Below are 14,413 nucleotides of genomic sequence, written 5' to 3' on the forward strand. Positions count from 1 at the left end.
AACAAATGAAGTTCATTCTCGTGTGTTATGCAGCATGTTTGAGCAGGAGGTTTGTTCTTGTGCATCAATCAGGTGCGTTGAGCTTCTGTTTATGTTCACTGATCAATGTTTATTTGTGAATAAAAGCCTAAATTAAATCTGTTCATCATACAAAGTGATCAAATCTGTTCAGAAAATTAGGACTAAACCACTCAATTCATATGGATTAGTTTTACGATCGCTTTATGAACTTTTGAAGCATCAGTTTTGAAGTGTCAGTTGCGTCGCTGTCTATGGAGGGACAGAAAGCTCTCAGATTTCATCAAAAAGAACTTCATTTGTGTACCAAAGTTGAACAAAAGTCTTACAGGTTTAGAACGACATGAGGGTGAGTAATTAATGACAGAATTTTCATTTTTGGGTGAACTAACCCTTTAAGGGTTTTGACTTCATCCCTGCACCATTCTATAATGATTAGAATACAGTATAAGGATAATATTAAAGTATAAGGATAATGTTTTTCTGATTTCATTTTTATTTATGTGCACGCATGTTCTGTTTCAGTGGGATTCCTCCGCAGTGGCACCAAGCTACTATTCCGAAGGAAAAACAGAGAAAAAGATCCCAGTTTCAGTCAGTCCCATGAGGATGTTTCCAACCTTGGCAATGACTCCTCCGCAGCCTCCTGCTCCTCCACCAGCCGTAAAAAGTCTGGAAGCTTCTCCCGCCGTCTCATCAAGCGCTTCTCGTTCCGCTCGTCCAAGACTAAGGGCAAATCTAGCACAGCCAATGGAGGGTCCAGCACTACAGATAACTAAAGGAGAAAAACAGAAGAAGGAAGAGCGAGAGACGGTGCAGGCACCAGTCAAAGGAGTGTGAAAAGTTATTTATGGTATATACTGATTGTCCACAAACTTTGGGGGGTAACGTCATTCAGACCAGCCTTGCTTTGGTGTTCTCTTGCCTGGAAGGACATCCTTCACATACGATTACAGCTCTTCAGGATGGAAAACGCCATTAAATGTGGAAAATAAAAGGATTTGAAAATTTATGGATGCGTTGTTACTCTAATTAATGTGGTTAAACTGGGGGAAAAGGCTGCTTTGTGGATGATTATGGGCGAACAAACACGAGAAACTCAAAATGGACGGGAGTGTCATGCGGTTATTGAGCACAAGGGGGCGACATAGACAATGGCTATTGACGCCTCCAAAACTGTCGCTATGTGTTGTTTTTCTTATTTATTTTACTTCATCAGTTGCACTTTGAATCTTAATCTGATTGTTTACAATGCGGGGAGCTCTTTTTCTGTCGTTTTTTATCATGTTTGTGTATCGTTTACTGTAATCGGCGCTGGTTTATTTCTCCTGAGCTCATTAGGAGTATTTCATGAGTGATATGCTAAGACATGCTGTGAGCTTTGTTCTCGTTTTGCTGTTTCTATAGCATTAGATCAAGGGATGGTATGCCCTGTTTTCAAATAGTGGTACGTTTGACTTTCATTGTGGCTTAATAATCTTTTATAATTATGTTTTTTATTTGTTTTAGGAAACAGAAACGTTCATAAGTTACTGTAGGCATATCTCACTAAATTACGTTCGTGTGTTTTTGGTTGTAAAGTATGAGCCCTTCATATGACAAAAGGGATACACTACAGGAAAAAAACTGCATTTGTGTAAATGTATAAATTATTCCACAAATTATTGTAAATCTACAACCTCTTGAGCTACATCATGCTGAATCTGCAGTGGGGAAAGTGCTTTTTCAGGGTCCAAGTGAAAACAAACCTCAGGGGATACTATAAAAAGGTAAAAATATGTTTAATCTATTTTTTTTTCTCTCTCTGAGAGATGGCTTCTTGAACAAAACAGACGCTGCCCCAGTAATCTACAACCGGGTATCCTCTCCTCATTTCATTTAGTTGCAATAAACTTATCCAGAGGAACCGACATCTGCACGTCAATCTTATTCGTCGTAATATCATAGATGGCTTTTATTATCATATTGAACAGGATATTTTATTATTACCTTGTAATGTAATCTAATAATTCGTGGTAAAGAGATAGTTAACACTCAAAATTCAATCACTATTCACTTTCATTGTGTGGATCAAAGATGGTGACCGATAATGTTTATCAGCACGGAAGTAAAACATGAGAGAAATGTACAATAATACAAAATGTACAATACTACAATCTCATTTTGGGTGAACTATCCCTTTAAGGAGTCGCTCTTGCCGTATCCCTGTGCGAATCTCTGCATATTTTCATCATTTGTTTCTATATCATATTTATTTGAATTAAAAAATTCGCTCTGATAAGATCACTAATGGTTGTTAAACAAAACTAATAACTACAGAAAAAAACATGTTAACAATTCAACAACGCGCAGTTCATGAATCAATGGCGGAGCGTTTGTTTGCTAGTCAGTGTCATTCCTGCAGCATAACGCCTGAGAAAAAATGCCCAGAATGTTGTGATCACAGCGAACAAAAGGCAGTGGCGACCTGAGGTATTCAGAGCTTTATATTATTGTGGTTAATTTGATGGTTAATTTATTCTGAATAAATTATTTTTGAAAATCCATTCCTCTTCCATTTCTTTTTTCCTCAAAATGGTCAAACAACATGACTTGAAAAGGGAAAAAATGGCAAATACGTATATGTGTGTATATTGTGTGTATATATATATATATATATTATATATATATATATATATATATATATATGTGTGTGTGTATATATATATATATATATATATACATATACATACAATAAACGAGAATTGTGAGGGGGTTTAAACGATAATTAATCATTTCCGAATGATTTTGTGCCAAACTGTGTTAAAATTCAGAGGGAATGTGTTCAATTGGTTTGAATTTACCGCCCAAATTTGATTGACAACACAAAAGAGCACTGGTGGAGCAGACGAGCCGTACGAATCAATCAGCTCGCGCACATTTCGATGCACTCGGATTGGTTCGTTCGTTTGCGCTGTTTATGCACAGCAAGTTCAAGCCAATAGGAGATCACATCCGCTCTATGGTTGCCTCTACCAGCCAATCAGGTCTGTTCTTCACTGCGCGTAACCAATCACAATGGTGGGCGGGACTATTCAGCCCTAGTTCAGTCAGTCCTTAAATACTGCAGCAACTCCACCGAACATCTCACTGATTTCTTCTACAAACAGAGGAAAGAAGATACACGAACAACATGTCTGGAAGAGGTAAAACCGGTGGAAAAGCCCGCGCCAAGGCCAAGACTCGCAGCTCCCGCGCTGGTCTTCAGTTCCCCGTCGGCCGTGTGCATCGTCTCCTGCGGAAAGGCAATTACGCTGAGAGAGTAGGTGCTGGTGCTCCCGTGTATCTGGCTGCAGTCCTCGAGTACCTCACCGCTGAGATTCTCGAGTTGGCGGGAAACGCTGCAAGAGACAACAAGAAGACTCGTATCATCCCTCGTCATCTTCAGCTGGCCGTCCGAAACGACGAGGAGCTGAACAAACTGCTCGGCGGAGTGACCATCGCCCAGGGTGGTGTTCTCCCCAACATCCAGGCCGTCCTTCTGCCCAAGAAAACTGGCCAGGCTGTTGCCAGCTCTGGCAAATCTGGAAAGAAGGGATCGTCCCAGTCACAGGAGTATTAAAAGCTGCGATGTCCTGAGATAACTCACCCAAAGGCCCTTTTAAGGGCCACCCCACTCGTCTGAAAAGAGCCAATTCATGTCTGAATGTAATGTAGCCTGTATTATTGATCTGCTTTTTTACTTATTAAAATGTCTTTTTATATATACGAGTTTGTGCTTTCTTATGAACAAGAGTACCGGTTGATGCTGCTTGTGATAGGCGGGAAAAAGTGAACATTGATATTAGAGATTCTTTATTTTCTCATGTTGGTAACTTAGTTACAGAAAACTAACATTGCTGGTCAAAGTGATTTGCTATGATTAAATTTACAATTCAACATGTTTATAAGGCACATTATGGCGTCGTCTTTGACCAAAAAACATTCTAGTTAATCTTAAGCAAACTTTTTAAACTGAATATTTTGCCAATACAAATCTTACATTGATCCCAAACACTTAAGAAATCACATCTTTGAATATGGATTAATTTATAGTATTCCACAGTGATAAAATGCATATTTTTGAAAATGAAGCACATATATATATATAACATTTTGTTAGATACTACTCATTTCTATAATTAAAAACCATGGCCAGATGTAAAAGGTAGCCATTTTGAGCACCTCATTTTTATGTGGTTCATAGATAAAGGCAGCCTGATCATTAGAAGAGGAAGACTATCAACATGAATTTTCTTCCAGAATTCTGTGCCTGAGAGATGATGGCAGTCAAAACAGCCCAAGTTTCAGTGTCTTGTGTTGTCACATTGTTGAACTGAGGTACAGTAGCTGAAGTGACTTGATAATTCACCCAATCATGGTTGTACTTAAGCTCTGGAGATTCAGCTATAGATCATACAGTTGAGTGCACTGTTTATCAAGTTAACAGCATGTCAAAGATTCCTGAAATAGGTCTTAACTAACTCCAGTGCACAAAATGTGAAGAAAAACAAAAAAAGTTATCGAGCATCATTAAGTTTCCTGGCTGTTGTGAGAATGTCTTTAGCCCCCTTGTTAAGGAGAACATTTGCCAGATCCATCCCCAGTTTCTCAGCAGCATCGAGGGCTGATGATGATATATTGTTGGCAGTGACTGCAACGTGTACACACTCCGGTGCGCTCTCACTCACCTGATAGAAACCAATTGGAATAAAGATTATAATGCTGTAAAAAATATACTTTATAATTCTGTAAATGATATATAAACACTACCGTTCAAACATTTGCGGTACATGTTTTTGAAAATGCTCATTAAAGCTACATATATTTGATCTAAAATACAGTAAAAACAGTAAAATAACTGTTTTCTATTTTAATATTAATATATTTTTAAAAATATATTAAGTAATTTATTCTTGACATTTATTCCTGTGATGGCAAAGCTGAATTTTCAGCAGCCTTCAGAGTCACATGATCCTTCAGAAATCATTTTAATATGCTGATTTGCTGTGCAAGAAACATTTCTTATTCAATGTTGAAAACAGTTGTGCTGTTTAATATATTTGTGGAAACTGATATTTCCTTTACTGTCACTGATCAATTTAATGCATCCTTGCTGAATAAAAAAATCTTACTGACTTACTGACCACAAACATTTGAACAGTAATGTGTGTGTATATTGTATATTATATATATATAAGTTCGCCTTACTTTGTTGTCTATTTCCACACACGTCTGCATAGTGTCCTTCAAGCAATCAGCTCCATCCAAACTATAAACTGCTCCAGTCAAATATAACTGCAACCAGAAAAGATCTGATTTTAATCTGTTATACAAACATCAACAGCACTCATTCAGATTTGAATTGCCATCAATTTACATTGAGTCAAGTTGCATAAAAACATGCTCTTTACCTTGGACTCTTTCACTTCTGTATGAACAGCAACAGGCACACTGCAGCCTCCTTCCTGAAAGCAGAATGAATGAACAGCAAAATTAAAAATCACACAGCTGTGTGCTGGACTTCATAGCATGCCCAGTTATATGGTCAATTAGCTATGAACCACATCCACTGACAGTTTAGCTCATGCGTGTATGTAAGGGAACTCACCAGCTGTTTGAGGAAAGCTCTCTCTGAGATGCACCGCAGCACTGTGTCTGGATGGTGCAGGACAGAAACCATTTCCAGAATATCTTTATCTTGTGCTCTGACTTCCACCGCCAATGCTCCCTGATCATAAGTCACATTTTATGTTTATTTAATGACTGATATTTAATTAAGAAGACAGTTATGTAGGTTAAAGGGATAGTTCAACCAAAAATAAAAATTATGTTTTTAATTATTCACCCTCATGTCGTTCCAAGCCTGTAAGACATTCATTTACCTTTAGTACACAAATGAAGATCTTTTTGATGAAATCTGAGAGCTTTCTGTCCCTCAATAGACAGCTACCCACACTTTGATGCTTCAAAAAGTTCATAAAGAGATCGTAAAACTAATCAATGTGAATTGAGTGTTTTAGTCCAAATTTTCTGAAGAGACACAATCACTTTATATGATGAACAGATTTAATTTAGGCTTTTATTCACATATAAACATTGACCAGCGAACATAAACAGAAGCGACGAGCGAGAACAAACCTCTTGCAGAAGCTCAAAAGTGCTGCGTAACACACGAGAATGAACCTCATTGGTTCTCACACACCAAGCAAACATGCTTGAGCTTCTGTTTACCAAAAAAGATGTGTGAGTTGAATGTTTATATGTGAATAAAGCCTAAATTAAACCTGTTCATTATATAAATTGAGTCTCTTCAGAAAATTTGGACTAAACCACTCGATTCATATGGATTAGTTTTACAATTTCTTTATGAACCTTTTGAAGGGTCAAAGTGTCAGTTGCGTAGCTGTCTATGGAGGGACAAAAAGCTCTCAGATTTCATCAAAAAGATCTTCATTTATATTCCAAAGATGAGCAAAAGTCTTACGGGTTTGGAAAGACATGAGGGTGAGTAATTAATGAGAGAATTTTCATTTTTGGGTGCCACATTTCTGAAGTTACAGTGAGTATGTTTACAATGGCTTCACTGCAGTGTGATCACAAATGAAGCATTATTTTTTTATGTTCATGAAACATACACCACTTTTTTGGCTGAAGCCGTTGACAAATTGTTACACAGGTGTTTCCTTTAGTGTTGTTGAAGTGCATTAACAGTTGAGCTTGCACCTGCTTCTTTTCTCGCATGAACAACACAATAATAAGTGCAAGGCATGATGGGTATAAACACTGGAAAAAATTAGCAACCGTTTTAAATCTAGTGCATCAATACCCAATTCAATTTTAATAGTTCACAAATGACTGTACACGTTTGCTCACTTACCTGGCCAACTGCGTACATGCAATCTTCCGGGCCGAGAATCTGCAATTTATAGAACAAATACAATAAATGCATTATTTAAATAAAACTATAAAACACTGCTGTGATCACCAGAGACCTTCAATATTCAGAATAGTGGTTGGTAGATATGGGTTTTCCCTATTAATACATTACATTCTTGTTATAAACCCATATCACACCTCATATGAAATGACGTTTTTGTTAGCTTTGAATGTGAGGTCATACTCTGAAGACAATCTGATTAATGTCAAACCCTGCAAATGGATGAAAAGTCTGCATGAAATGAAAATGCATTTCTATTTTCTAAATGCATGTTATTGATCTTATTGAGAACTATTCATGCATATGCTTCCTTTTTTATTTTTTTTATTAAAATGTCATAACTCAATCTTCCAATGAAATGACTTCTCTCTGATGATGTATGCCAGACTTCTCTAATCATTTTGCCCCTTTCTTACAATTTACCGTAAGCTCGCATTCAGATCTGCCTCCATCCAATCAACAACCTGCTCTACAATTTTTCTTTTTCAATTATTCATTTCTCTTGGATGTATATCATGACTTAAACATACTTGACTGATTCGGTTTTCCCAGCCCATACGTTTGAGGCCTGCTGCTGCCAGAATGATGGCAGCATAGTCGTCCTTTTCATCCAGCTTCTTTAGGCGGGTGTTTAGGTTCCCTCTCTATTGCAGTAAAGTCAAGGAGAAAGACTCTAGTACTGTTAAAATGCTGATATAACAAATACCCAGGAATATGTGCTTGTTTTGGCGGTCCATTAAAATCAATGATAAAGCTGCTCCCATTAATAATGTATAAACATCCACAGATTCAAAAGCAAAAAGAAAAAGTGCAGGATACAATATTTTCAAATTCCAGTTGAGGAAATCGTTTCTTCAGCTGAGCTGCTCTGCGAAGTGAACTTGTGCCAATCACACTGGGTGGAAAAAGAGAGGTTTCAAAATGTTTCTGACAGCTTTGGTTACATAAGTGCATATAGCTGTCATAACATGACATCTATAACAGAATGTAGATTTTGAAATTAAATGCCATTGCTATGAAAACTGCTGATCTTCCTTCATTATTTGGGTCATTAATCAAATTCTCTAGGATGGATGCCTGCACATTTATTTGGCATGATTAAATTGTTAAAGAACACAGAGCTCACCTCTTCTCTGGCAGGCTGTCCAGGGTAAGTCCAGCATTCTTTGGATGAAGCACCACTGCATCATGGGGATTTTCCCGCCTTCACAAAACAGTGCGCAACATATCACACACAGCTCAAACAGGTTTTCAAACTACCTAATTGGTCATTATAAGTAAAAAAAAAAATAATGTAAATACAATAAACTATTAATTAAACACAAATATTTAAATTAAAGCTGCAGTCCGCAATTTTTCCTCTTTGTCGCCATCTCTGTTTGAAACATGCGATTGCAGTCATATGCGGAACAGTTATCTGTACGTGCGTTGTGCGTCGGCACAGCTCGTCAGCGCGGTTGAATCTAATGCTTGCTGTCAGTCACCGCACCGGTGTGGATACTGTACTTCAGAATCACAGATTCTACGTCTTGAAAGTATGACCAATATAAGAATTTTCACTGGAAAATATCAGCTGAACAAGTAAGTAACATGTCTGCCACTTTTGTTTCGACCAACTGAGGAAAAAAGCATTAGGCCTACAATAAATCGCGCTGTCAATGATGATTAAATCTAACGATCGCTTAGCTCGGATAATGTCAAACCGTGCAAATTATTATTACTGTTATATTGTTCTCAAATTGTTATTGTTAACAACATCAGCATTGCGTGACTTTGTATTTAGTGTGTATTAGCGTTACCTGTAGATTTCAATTAATATAGCCACTCCACAGTCCAAAGTCATTTGCTTTTTGGCTACGGATGAATCTCCAGGTCTCATTTGGATCTTTCTAGATTACAATCCGCCATAAAAATGATAAGTTTAATTATTTCAGCTGCTGTGAGAAAAGGCTATAAATGTGCCACAACCAGCAGCATCCTCACGTGATAAAACGACTAGCCTGGACGGGACTCCTTCCTTTCTGTTTACGGACGTGATGTAATGACGCAAAGAGGAATGCTCGAATTTCCCACAGAAATCCGCAATGTCGCACTTATTATAAAACATTATTACAAGCTTACTGTTGTGAATCAAGACAAGATAATTAGATAGTTTTGAACACTGGCTGGTTATGTACTTGCTCAAAAATTGATTTTGGATCATTTTTAATCAAAAAAAGTTGCGGACTGCAGCTTTAATTAATCTATCAATTAATTTAAATTTCATTATTAAGTAATTGGGATATAAGAGTAAATATTTGTTAGATGTCAAGGCTGTGGTACTTACTGAAGAATGGCTCCAATAGTGAATCCAGGGGGCAATGAGGTAGGTAAATCCTTAAGAGAGTGAACCACAATATCCACTCTAGTGATGAACAAAACACATATAAAAAACATTCATATTAATAATACAATCAAAATATAAAATATAAAATAAAATATAAAATATAATTATTTATATATATATATATATATATATCACAAACCGGCACATTAGAGGAAAAATGTTGTTTTAACTTCTATTGTGCAATGTGTAACCATAAAAAGTTTTTTTTAATCACATGCATTATTACACAAAACTAAACTGCTTAGAGAGTTGGTAACCATTAAAACAGCTACTGAACACAGTAAATATGAGCAAAGCAGTTCTGCTGAAGCAAAATGTCCAAAAGAGACTGAGGTATTTGAAATGTCATATCAATAATACTGAAAGCATAGTAAGTATATAATAAGTCAATAAGTCGAAGCATTTTACAGCATAATCAACAGCCTTTTTATGGTTTCTAATGGGGGTTTATGAAGGAGAAACCTTCATATAAGCTGAGATGAGATGATAGCATCAGCGTCCTAATGAAGTCCCAAGTTTTTGATCAAACTTACTCATTCCTCTCAAGGGCATTTTCCAGCTCTTTGGTGAAGAGGCTCTTTTCGCCAATCTAAAAAAAAAAAATCACATTTGATAAGTTATAATGGATTTGTACAAGTTGGACAGCACACAAAATTTCAAAGGCATTTCTTTTTACAGACACCACAAAACATAACATAACAATGACATGTGAAATTGCAGATGGATTTCTACCTTTGATAATGCAGTGTCCAGGATTTTGTCCCCAATTGTTGACATGGCAACTGAAATGCATGTACACAAAAAAGTTAAGAGCTGAATAGTTGTGCACACTGGCTCCAATTCTGACATCATCATTCATGTCTTTTGACACAGACAGTAGGATTCAGCAGTGGAGCGGTGGTATGGATTACACATTCTCAGCACAACACAATCCCTCTCTGTTCTTAGACGAGCAGTGAGTGGATGGAGACAAGAAAATGAAAAGCAGTGTGTGTGTATGTGTGTATAAATGCAATACAAGTAAAGTTGCAGAATTCATACAAATTATGCCGTGCAAAATTTCCTCTCTTACCTATCTCTAGATGAACGTCTGGATAAAGCTCTTTCAGTGTGCTGGCCACGCTGTCTGTTTGAATGCGAGCCAGCTGAGAAACACAGACAACCCCATTATTGAAGATACAAAAATTAAATTTCATCATTGTCATAAAGCCTCAGACCAGTATATGTGGAATAATTCTCTTAGAGTAGCTCTCTAAACATTTAAAGTCAAAGTCATTATTTAAAGATACTCAGAGTAATGAAGATTTTAACTGATGCTAAGAAACAAATGTAACAATTTTTATGATTAAATGCTAGCACTCGCTCCCAGCAATCACTATGGTGACATTGAGGGACATTTTTTATCTGATTAAAGCATGCTAGTTAACACCCATTTCCATTTTGTTATCTACCCTCACTTTTTAACGGTTCCAGACTAAAAAATTTAAATCTATATACTTCCCATTCAATTTATACTGCATGTTTTCTCTATTTTTGACTTAACTGACTCCACTGATCATTTCATTTGAGCGCACAATAAGAAAAACCCTAATAAAATGCTCCATGTCAAGAGTTGTCAAGCTGTACAGACCTCAGCCAACCCAGTGAACCACAATGGGAAAAAAGCTACATTTTTTCAAGGAACACATTATAATGTCATTAAAAACATTAATTTTGTTAACATCACATTGTATAATTCTTATCAGATTATTAGGTAATGTACGACTAAAATTCTATTCGCTTTATATCTTCTATAACAAAGTGCAGAAAATACTCATATGAAGATGAAACACTGAATGAAAAGCTGAATGACTCTGAACATTACATTACCTGGCTCTTCCTTGTTCCCATGCGAATAACCCGACTGACTTTGCCATTTCCTTCCTAAAAGAACAAGAATATCACAAAATTTCATATTAATGCTCACCTCAACTCTTGTAAATAGCAAACTGTGATTCATCAAACTCTCACTCTAATATACTTGAATGGCCCATCCATGTTATTTTCAGACACTTTTACAGCCTGCAGAAGATGATGTGCTGCATCCAAGGCCTTATGAATGACTGAATGAATGAACAACTGGTGGGGAGGTTTTTTTATTCTTTACAATGTCCTTGCATTCCCCACACCCTGTGTTTCTGGGCAGTGCTGATAAACCCAAGGCTGGATGCAGCGCACAGTTGCGAGTCAGATAAATGTTGGCCGTTTAGCACAGTTTGCCCTTTCCCCCCTATCGCTTATTCGGATGTTTAAGTTCAGAAAACACTGTCTATGACAGAATATGCTAAAAGAGACAAGCTGTAGAGAGGCACATTAAATCAAGCATCTAATAAAAATGGTCATTTTTATATTACATTGTCAAATCACGAGGGGTTTTGGCCATTCGCCCTGTACACTAATAAGAGACTTTTATGCTTACTGAGACTCACATGTAACCAATCTGTAGAAAGTAAAGATCGTTACATAAATGTGCACTTGTCATCATAATTAGAAGTATGACTCTCAAAAAACGTAGATCATTTTTTAAATGTAGAAAATTAAGACCTTTATAAAAAAAAAAACCTATTTCAAAATCTCATAGTTCCTTATTTCTTGTGTCCTCCACATGTGTCTTGACCCACCTACTTCTCCAGAACTCTTCCCATTCACCAATAGAATGACAGAACGGTTGAAATGGCAGTTCACCGAGCCAATGAAACAACACCATATGCCACTCGCGTTAAACCGTGTAGTTTTTCACTTACTTGAGGGATACAAACGTTCCCAGACATCAGCGATCTGTTCCCCGAACTGTATCGTCAAGATTTTTCACTCATTTGCACAAATGTTTTGGTTAAGTTACTGACTTCTAAAATGCCCAACTGCTGCCGCAAACTCAGCGTGTGACCTGATTTCTGAGGTGTGACCTAGACGGGAAAGACACTTCCGTCTGCCAAGAGCACGCTGTAGATGTGTTCATGCCCGTCATGCAGCGCCACTCAGCGCATACTTCAACCCAACCACAATGGTTTCTCAAAATATTGAGTAATTTAAAAAAACTAGTACTTTTGAAAGAAGAAATTTTGACATCTTTATAATTATTTGAAAATAGCATTTATAAACCAGTTTAAAGTAAGAGTCGTCAAATGTATCCTTCCTTTTTTTTTTTTTTGAGGGGGAAATGTGCCTTGTGGGATGTTTATAGTGTCCCTGTTTGGATAAAGTAAATACAGACACGTATACAGTTCAACTTACTAGAATGTAACAAAGTAAAAAATGTTGTTTTAATTGTTTTAGATGTTTAAATGCAGTAAAAACATACGTTATAAAAACATTTAAATATATTTTAGATTAGAAAGCAGTCAATTGAAATATTCTATCTGATTGTATGTAACATAGGTAAAAGACACAAAATATGATTTCTGAGCTAAAGGTGTACTCTTTATTATGAGTAGCATAAATGCTTTAAAATTGGATAGAATACAATTCACAAACAAACAACAGGCAGGAAGATGTGGCAAGATCTTCCTAACCCTATTCGGACAGCTGGATCTGTGACAAGTCATGAAACAGTTGAAAAATGTATCACTTCTGTGAGCCTTAAATTGCATCCTGCAGACTCTTTATATTATCATATGATCTATTATTATCTTCTATGCTTTCTTAAATCACTTTGTTACAGGTTTTAGCCTACTATTCTAGATGAAGTTTAAAACTTCGTATTGCTGCTCTTGTGTTATTGCATCCTTAAGATAAATCACTTGTTGTATTCCTTATTTGTAAATCGTCATGTAGTGTAACATAATTAATAAAACATCAAGGAACAGTTCATGAAAATAAAACAGTTCGGTAACGCTTTAGATTACAGCCTGGAAAGTACTGCTTAATTACAACGAATTTACAGCATAACTTTCAATAATTATAGTGTAACTATACAGTAAGTATGTGTAAGTAAAGGGGAACAATATGTGAAGGAATAAAGGGGTAACAATCAGGAAAATAACAAATTATTTATGCTGTAAATATTTTATAAGGGGTACTTATGACATATAATAAGGGGTAAATATGACATTACGGGCCATAAATTAAAGTGGTGCTTGTTACCCTCTTATTTCATGTAGTTACATGATAAGTATGACATTGCGGACCGTAAATTAAAGTGGAGCTTGTTACACTCTTGTTTCATGTAGTTACAGGGTAAGTAATTAATAAAATGCAAACAATCTGATATCACTGACTCCGAAACCTTTATTTGAAAAACAACTTTATTAAAAACAGGTCTACAACACTTATTATTCATTTTTTTAAATCAACTTTTCATTTCAAACTCTAAAGTCCTGACACAAAGTAACAAGTTTTGTCCGTTTTTTGGTTGTTGTTGTTTCTCGCTTGGCTTCCTCCTGCTCTTGTTTCTCAGCTGATGAATCTTAAGAAGGAATCCGTTGCTATTCTGTATTATAAGAAAATACAGTACACCCCGAAATTTTCTCATGGTTTAGGCTATTCATCTTTTCGCTTCTGACCAACTGTCACCAGCGCCTGCATGAGAGTCGACTTTGCGTTCGATGAAGCACATTGAAATGAGCAACGTGAAGCTTTCATGACGTTCTCGCGGGAGATTCGTGTGAAACTCGCGCAAGAACTGCCGTCTCTGTTATTCTGTCTTGTTTGTTTCTCATTCTCATTTCATTCTGTGTATTTTGTTGTGAGCATTACTAAAAATAATAATAATATAAAAAAAAAAAACTGACGGCATCCAACATCTGCGTGAGTTTCTCGGCACGCCTACGTCACGCTTCAAGTTACGGCAAGCATGAACCATGAACTCTCAACCCTCACATGCACGCGCAGGAGACAGCTGGTCGAAAGTTTTAAAAATATTCAAATATTTGGTATTTTTCTTACAAATACGTATCGTTTCACTTCAGAAGGCATCGATTTATCCATTAGGGTCGTATGGATTACTGTAGTTATTGCTGTTTGTGCTGTTTGATGCTTCGACTTTTAGGAACATGTGAGCTTGCATTATAAAG

General features: G+C 36.6%; 3 protein-coding genes across 7 annotated transcripts in view; 2 read left to right on the top strand and 1 right to left on the bottom strand.

The window, feature by feature from the left end:
- The window catches only part of c2cd2l (c2cd2 like), a 36,678-nt gene extending 34,169 nt beyond the window's left edge, over window positions 1-2,509 (top strand). For all 4 annotated transcript variants that reach the window (XM_067407649.1, XM_067407650.1, XM_067407652.1 and 1 more), the window contains exon 15: window positions 544-2,509. In XM_067407649.1, the coding sequence (XP_067263750.1) occupies window positions 544-797 (254 nt within the window). In that variant the 3' untranslated portion in view covers window positions 798-2,509. The remainder of the gene's footprint in view (window positions 1-543) is intronic.
- Window positions 2,510-3,129: 620 nt separating this feature from the next.
- h2ax (H2A.X variant histone) lies at window positions 3,130-3,745 on the top strand. Its single transcript, XM_067407494.1, has one exon. It carries the CDS (start codon window positions 3,191-3,193, stop codon window positions 3,617-3,619), a length of 429 nt encoding a protein of 142 aa, XP_067263595.1. The 5' UTR covers window positions 3,130-3,190; the 3' UTR covers window positions 3,620-3,745.
- A 92-nt stretch (window positions 3,746-3,837) lies between these two features.
- On the bottom strand, window positions 3,838-12,328 carry hmbsa (hydroxymethylbilane synthase a). 2 transcript variants are annotated; one of them, XM_067405724.1, is made up of 14 exons: window positions 12,146-12,328; window positions 11,232-11,285; window positions 10,435-10,507; window positions 10,095-10,144; window positions 9,896-9,951; window positions 9,303-9,380; window positions 8,103-8,180; window positions 7,796-7,871; window positions 7,507-7,620; window positions 6,917-6,955; window positions 5,648-5,767; window positions 5,451-5,504; window positions 5,248-5,334; window positions 3,838-4,727 (listed from the first exon to the last, which is right to left on the bottom strand). In XM_067405724.1, the coding sequence occupies exons 1-14, from the start codon at window positions 12,170-12,172 to the stop codon at window positions 4,557-4,559; spliced, it is 1,077 nt and encodes a 358-aa protein (XP_067261825.1). In that variant the 5' UTR covers window positions 12,173-12,328; the 3' UTR covers window positions 3,838-4,556. The 2 variants fall into 2 exon arrangements, with proteins under 2 accessions (XP_067261825.1, XP_067261826.1); XM_067405725.1 differs by lacking the exon at window positions 12,146-12,328 and adding an exon at window positions 11,373-11,476.
- Between the last annotated feature and the right edge of the window lie 2,085 nt (window positions 12,329-14,413).

The sequence above is a fragment of the Chanodichthys erythropterus genome, chromosome 13 (genome assembly GCF_024489055.1).
Source record: "Chanodichthys erythropterus isolate Z2021 chromosome 13, ASM2448905v1, whole genome shotgun sequence".
NCBI classification, from domain to species: Eukaryota; Metazoa; Chordata; class Actinopteri; order Cypriniformes; family Xenocyprididae; genus Chanodichthys; species Chanodichthys erythropterus.

Excerpts from the sequence above, each read along its gene's own strand:
- hmbsa (XM_067405724.1), bottom strand. The coding sequence starts at position 12,172 with ATGTCTGGGAACGTTTGTATCCCTCAA. Across the intron at positions 5,505-5,647 it reads GAGCTTTCCTCAAACAGCTG|GAAGGAGGCTGCAGTGTGCC; the intron begins GTGAGTTCCCTT and ends TTCTGCTTTCAG. Across the intron at positions 4,728-5,247 it reads GTGTGGAAATAGACAACAAA|GTGAGTGAGAGCGCACCGGA; the intron begins GTAAGGCGAACT and ends GGTTTCTATCAG.
- h2ax (XM_067407494.1), top strand. The coding sequence starts at position 3,191 with ATGTCTGGAAGAGGTAAAACCGGTGGAAAAGCCCGCGCCAAGGCCAAG.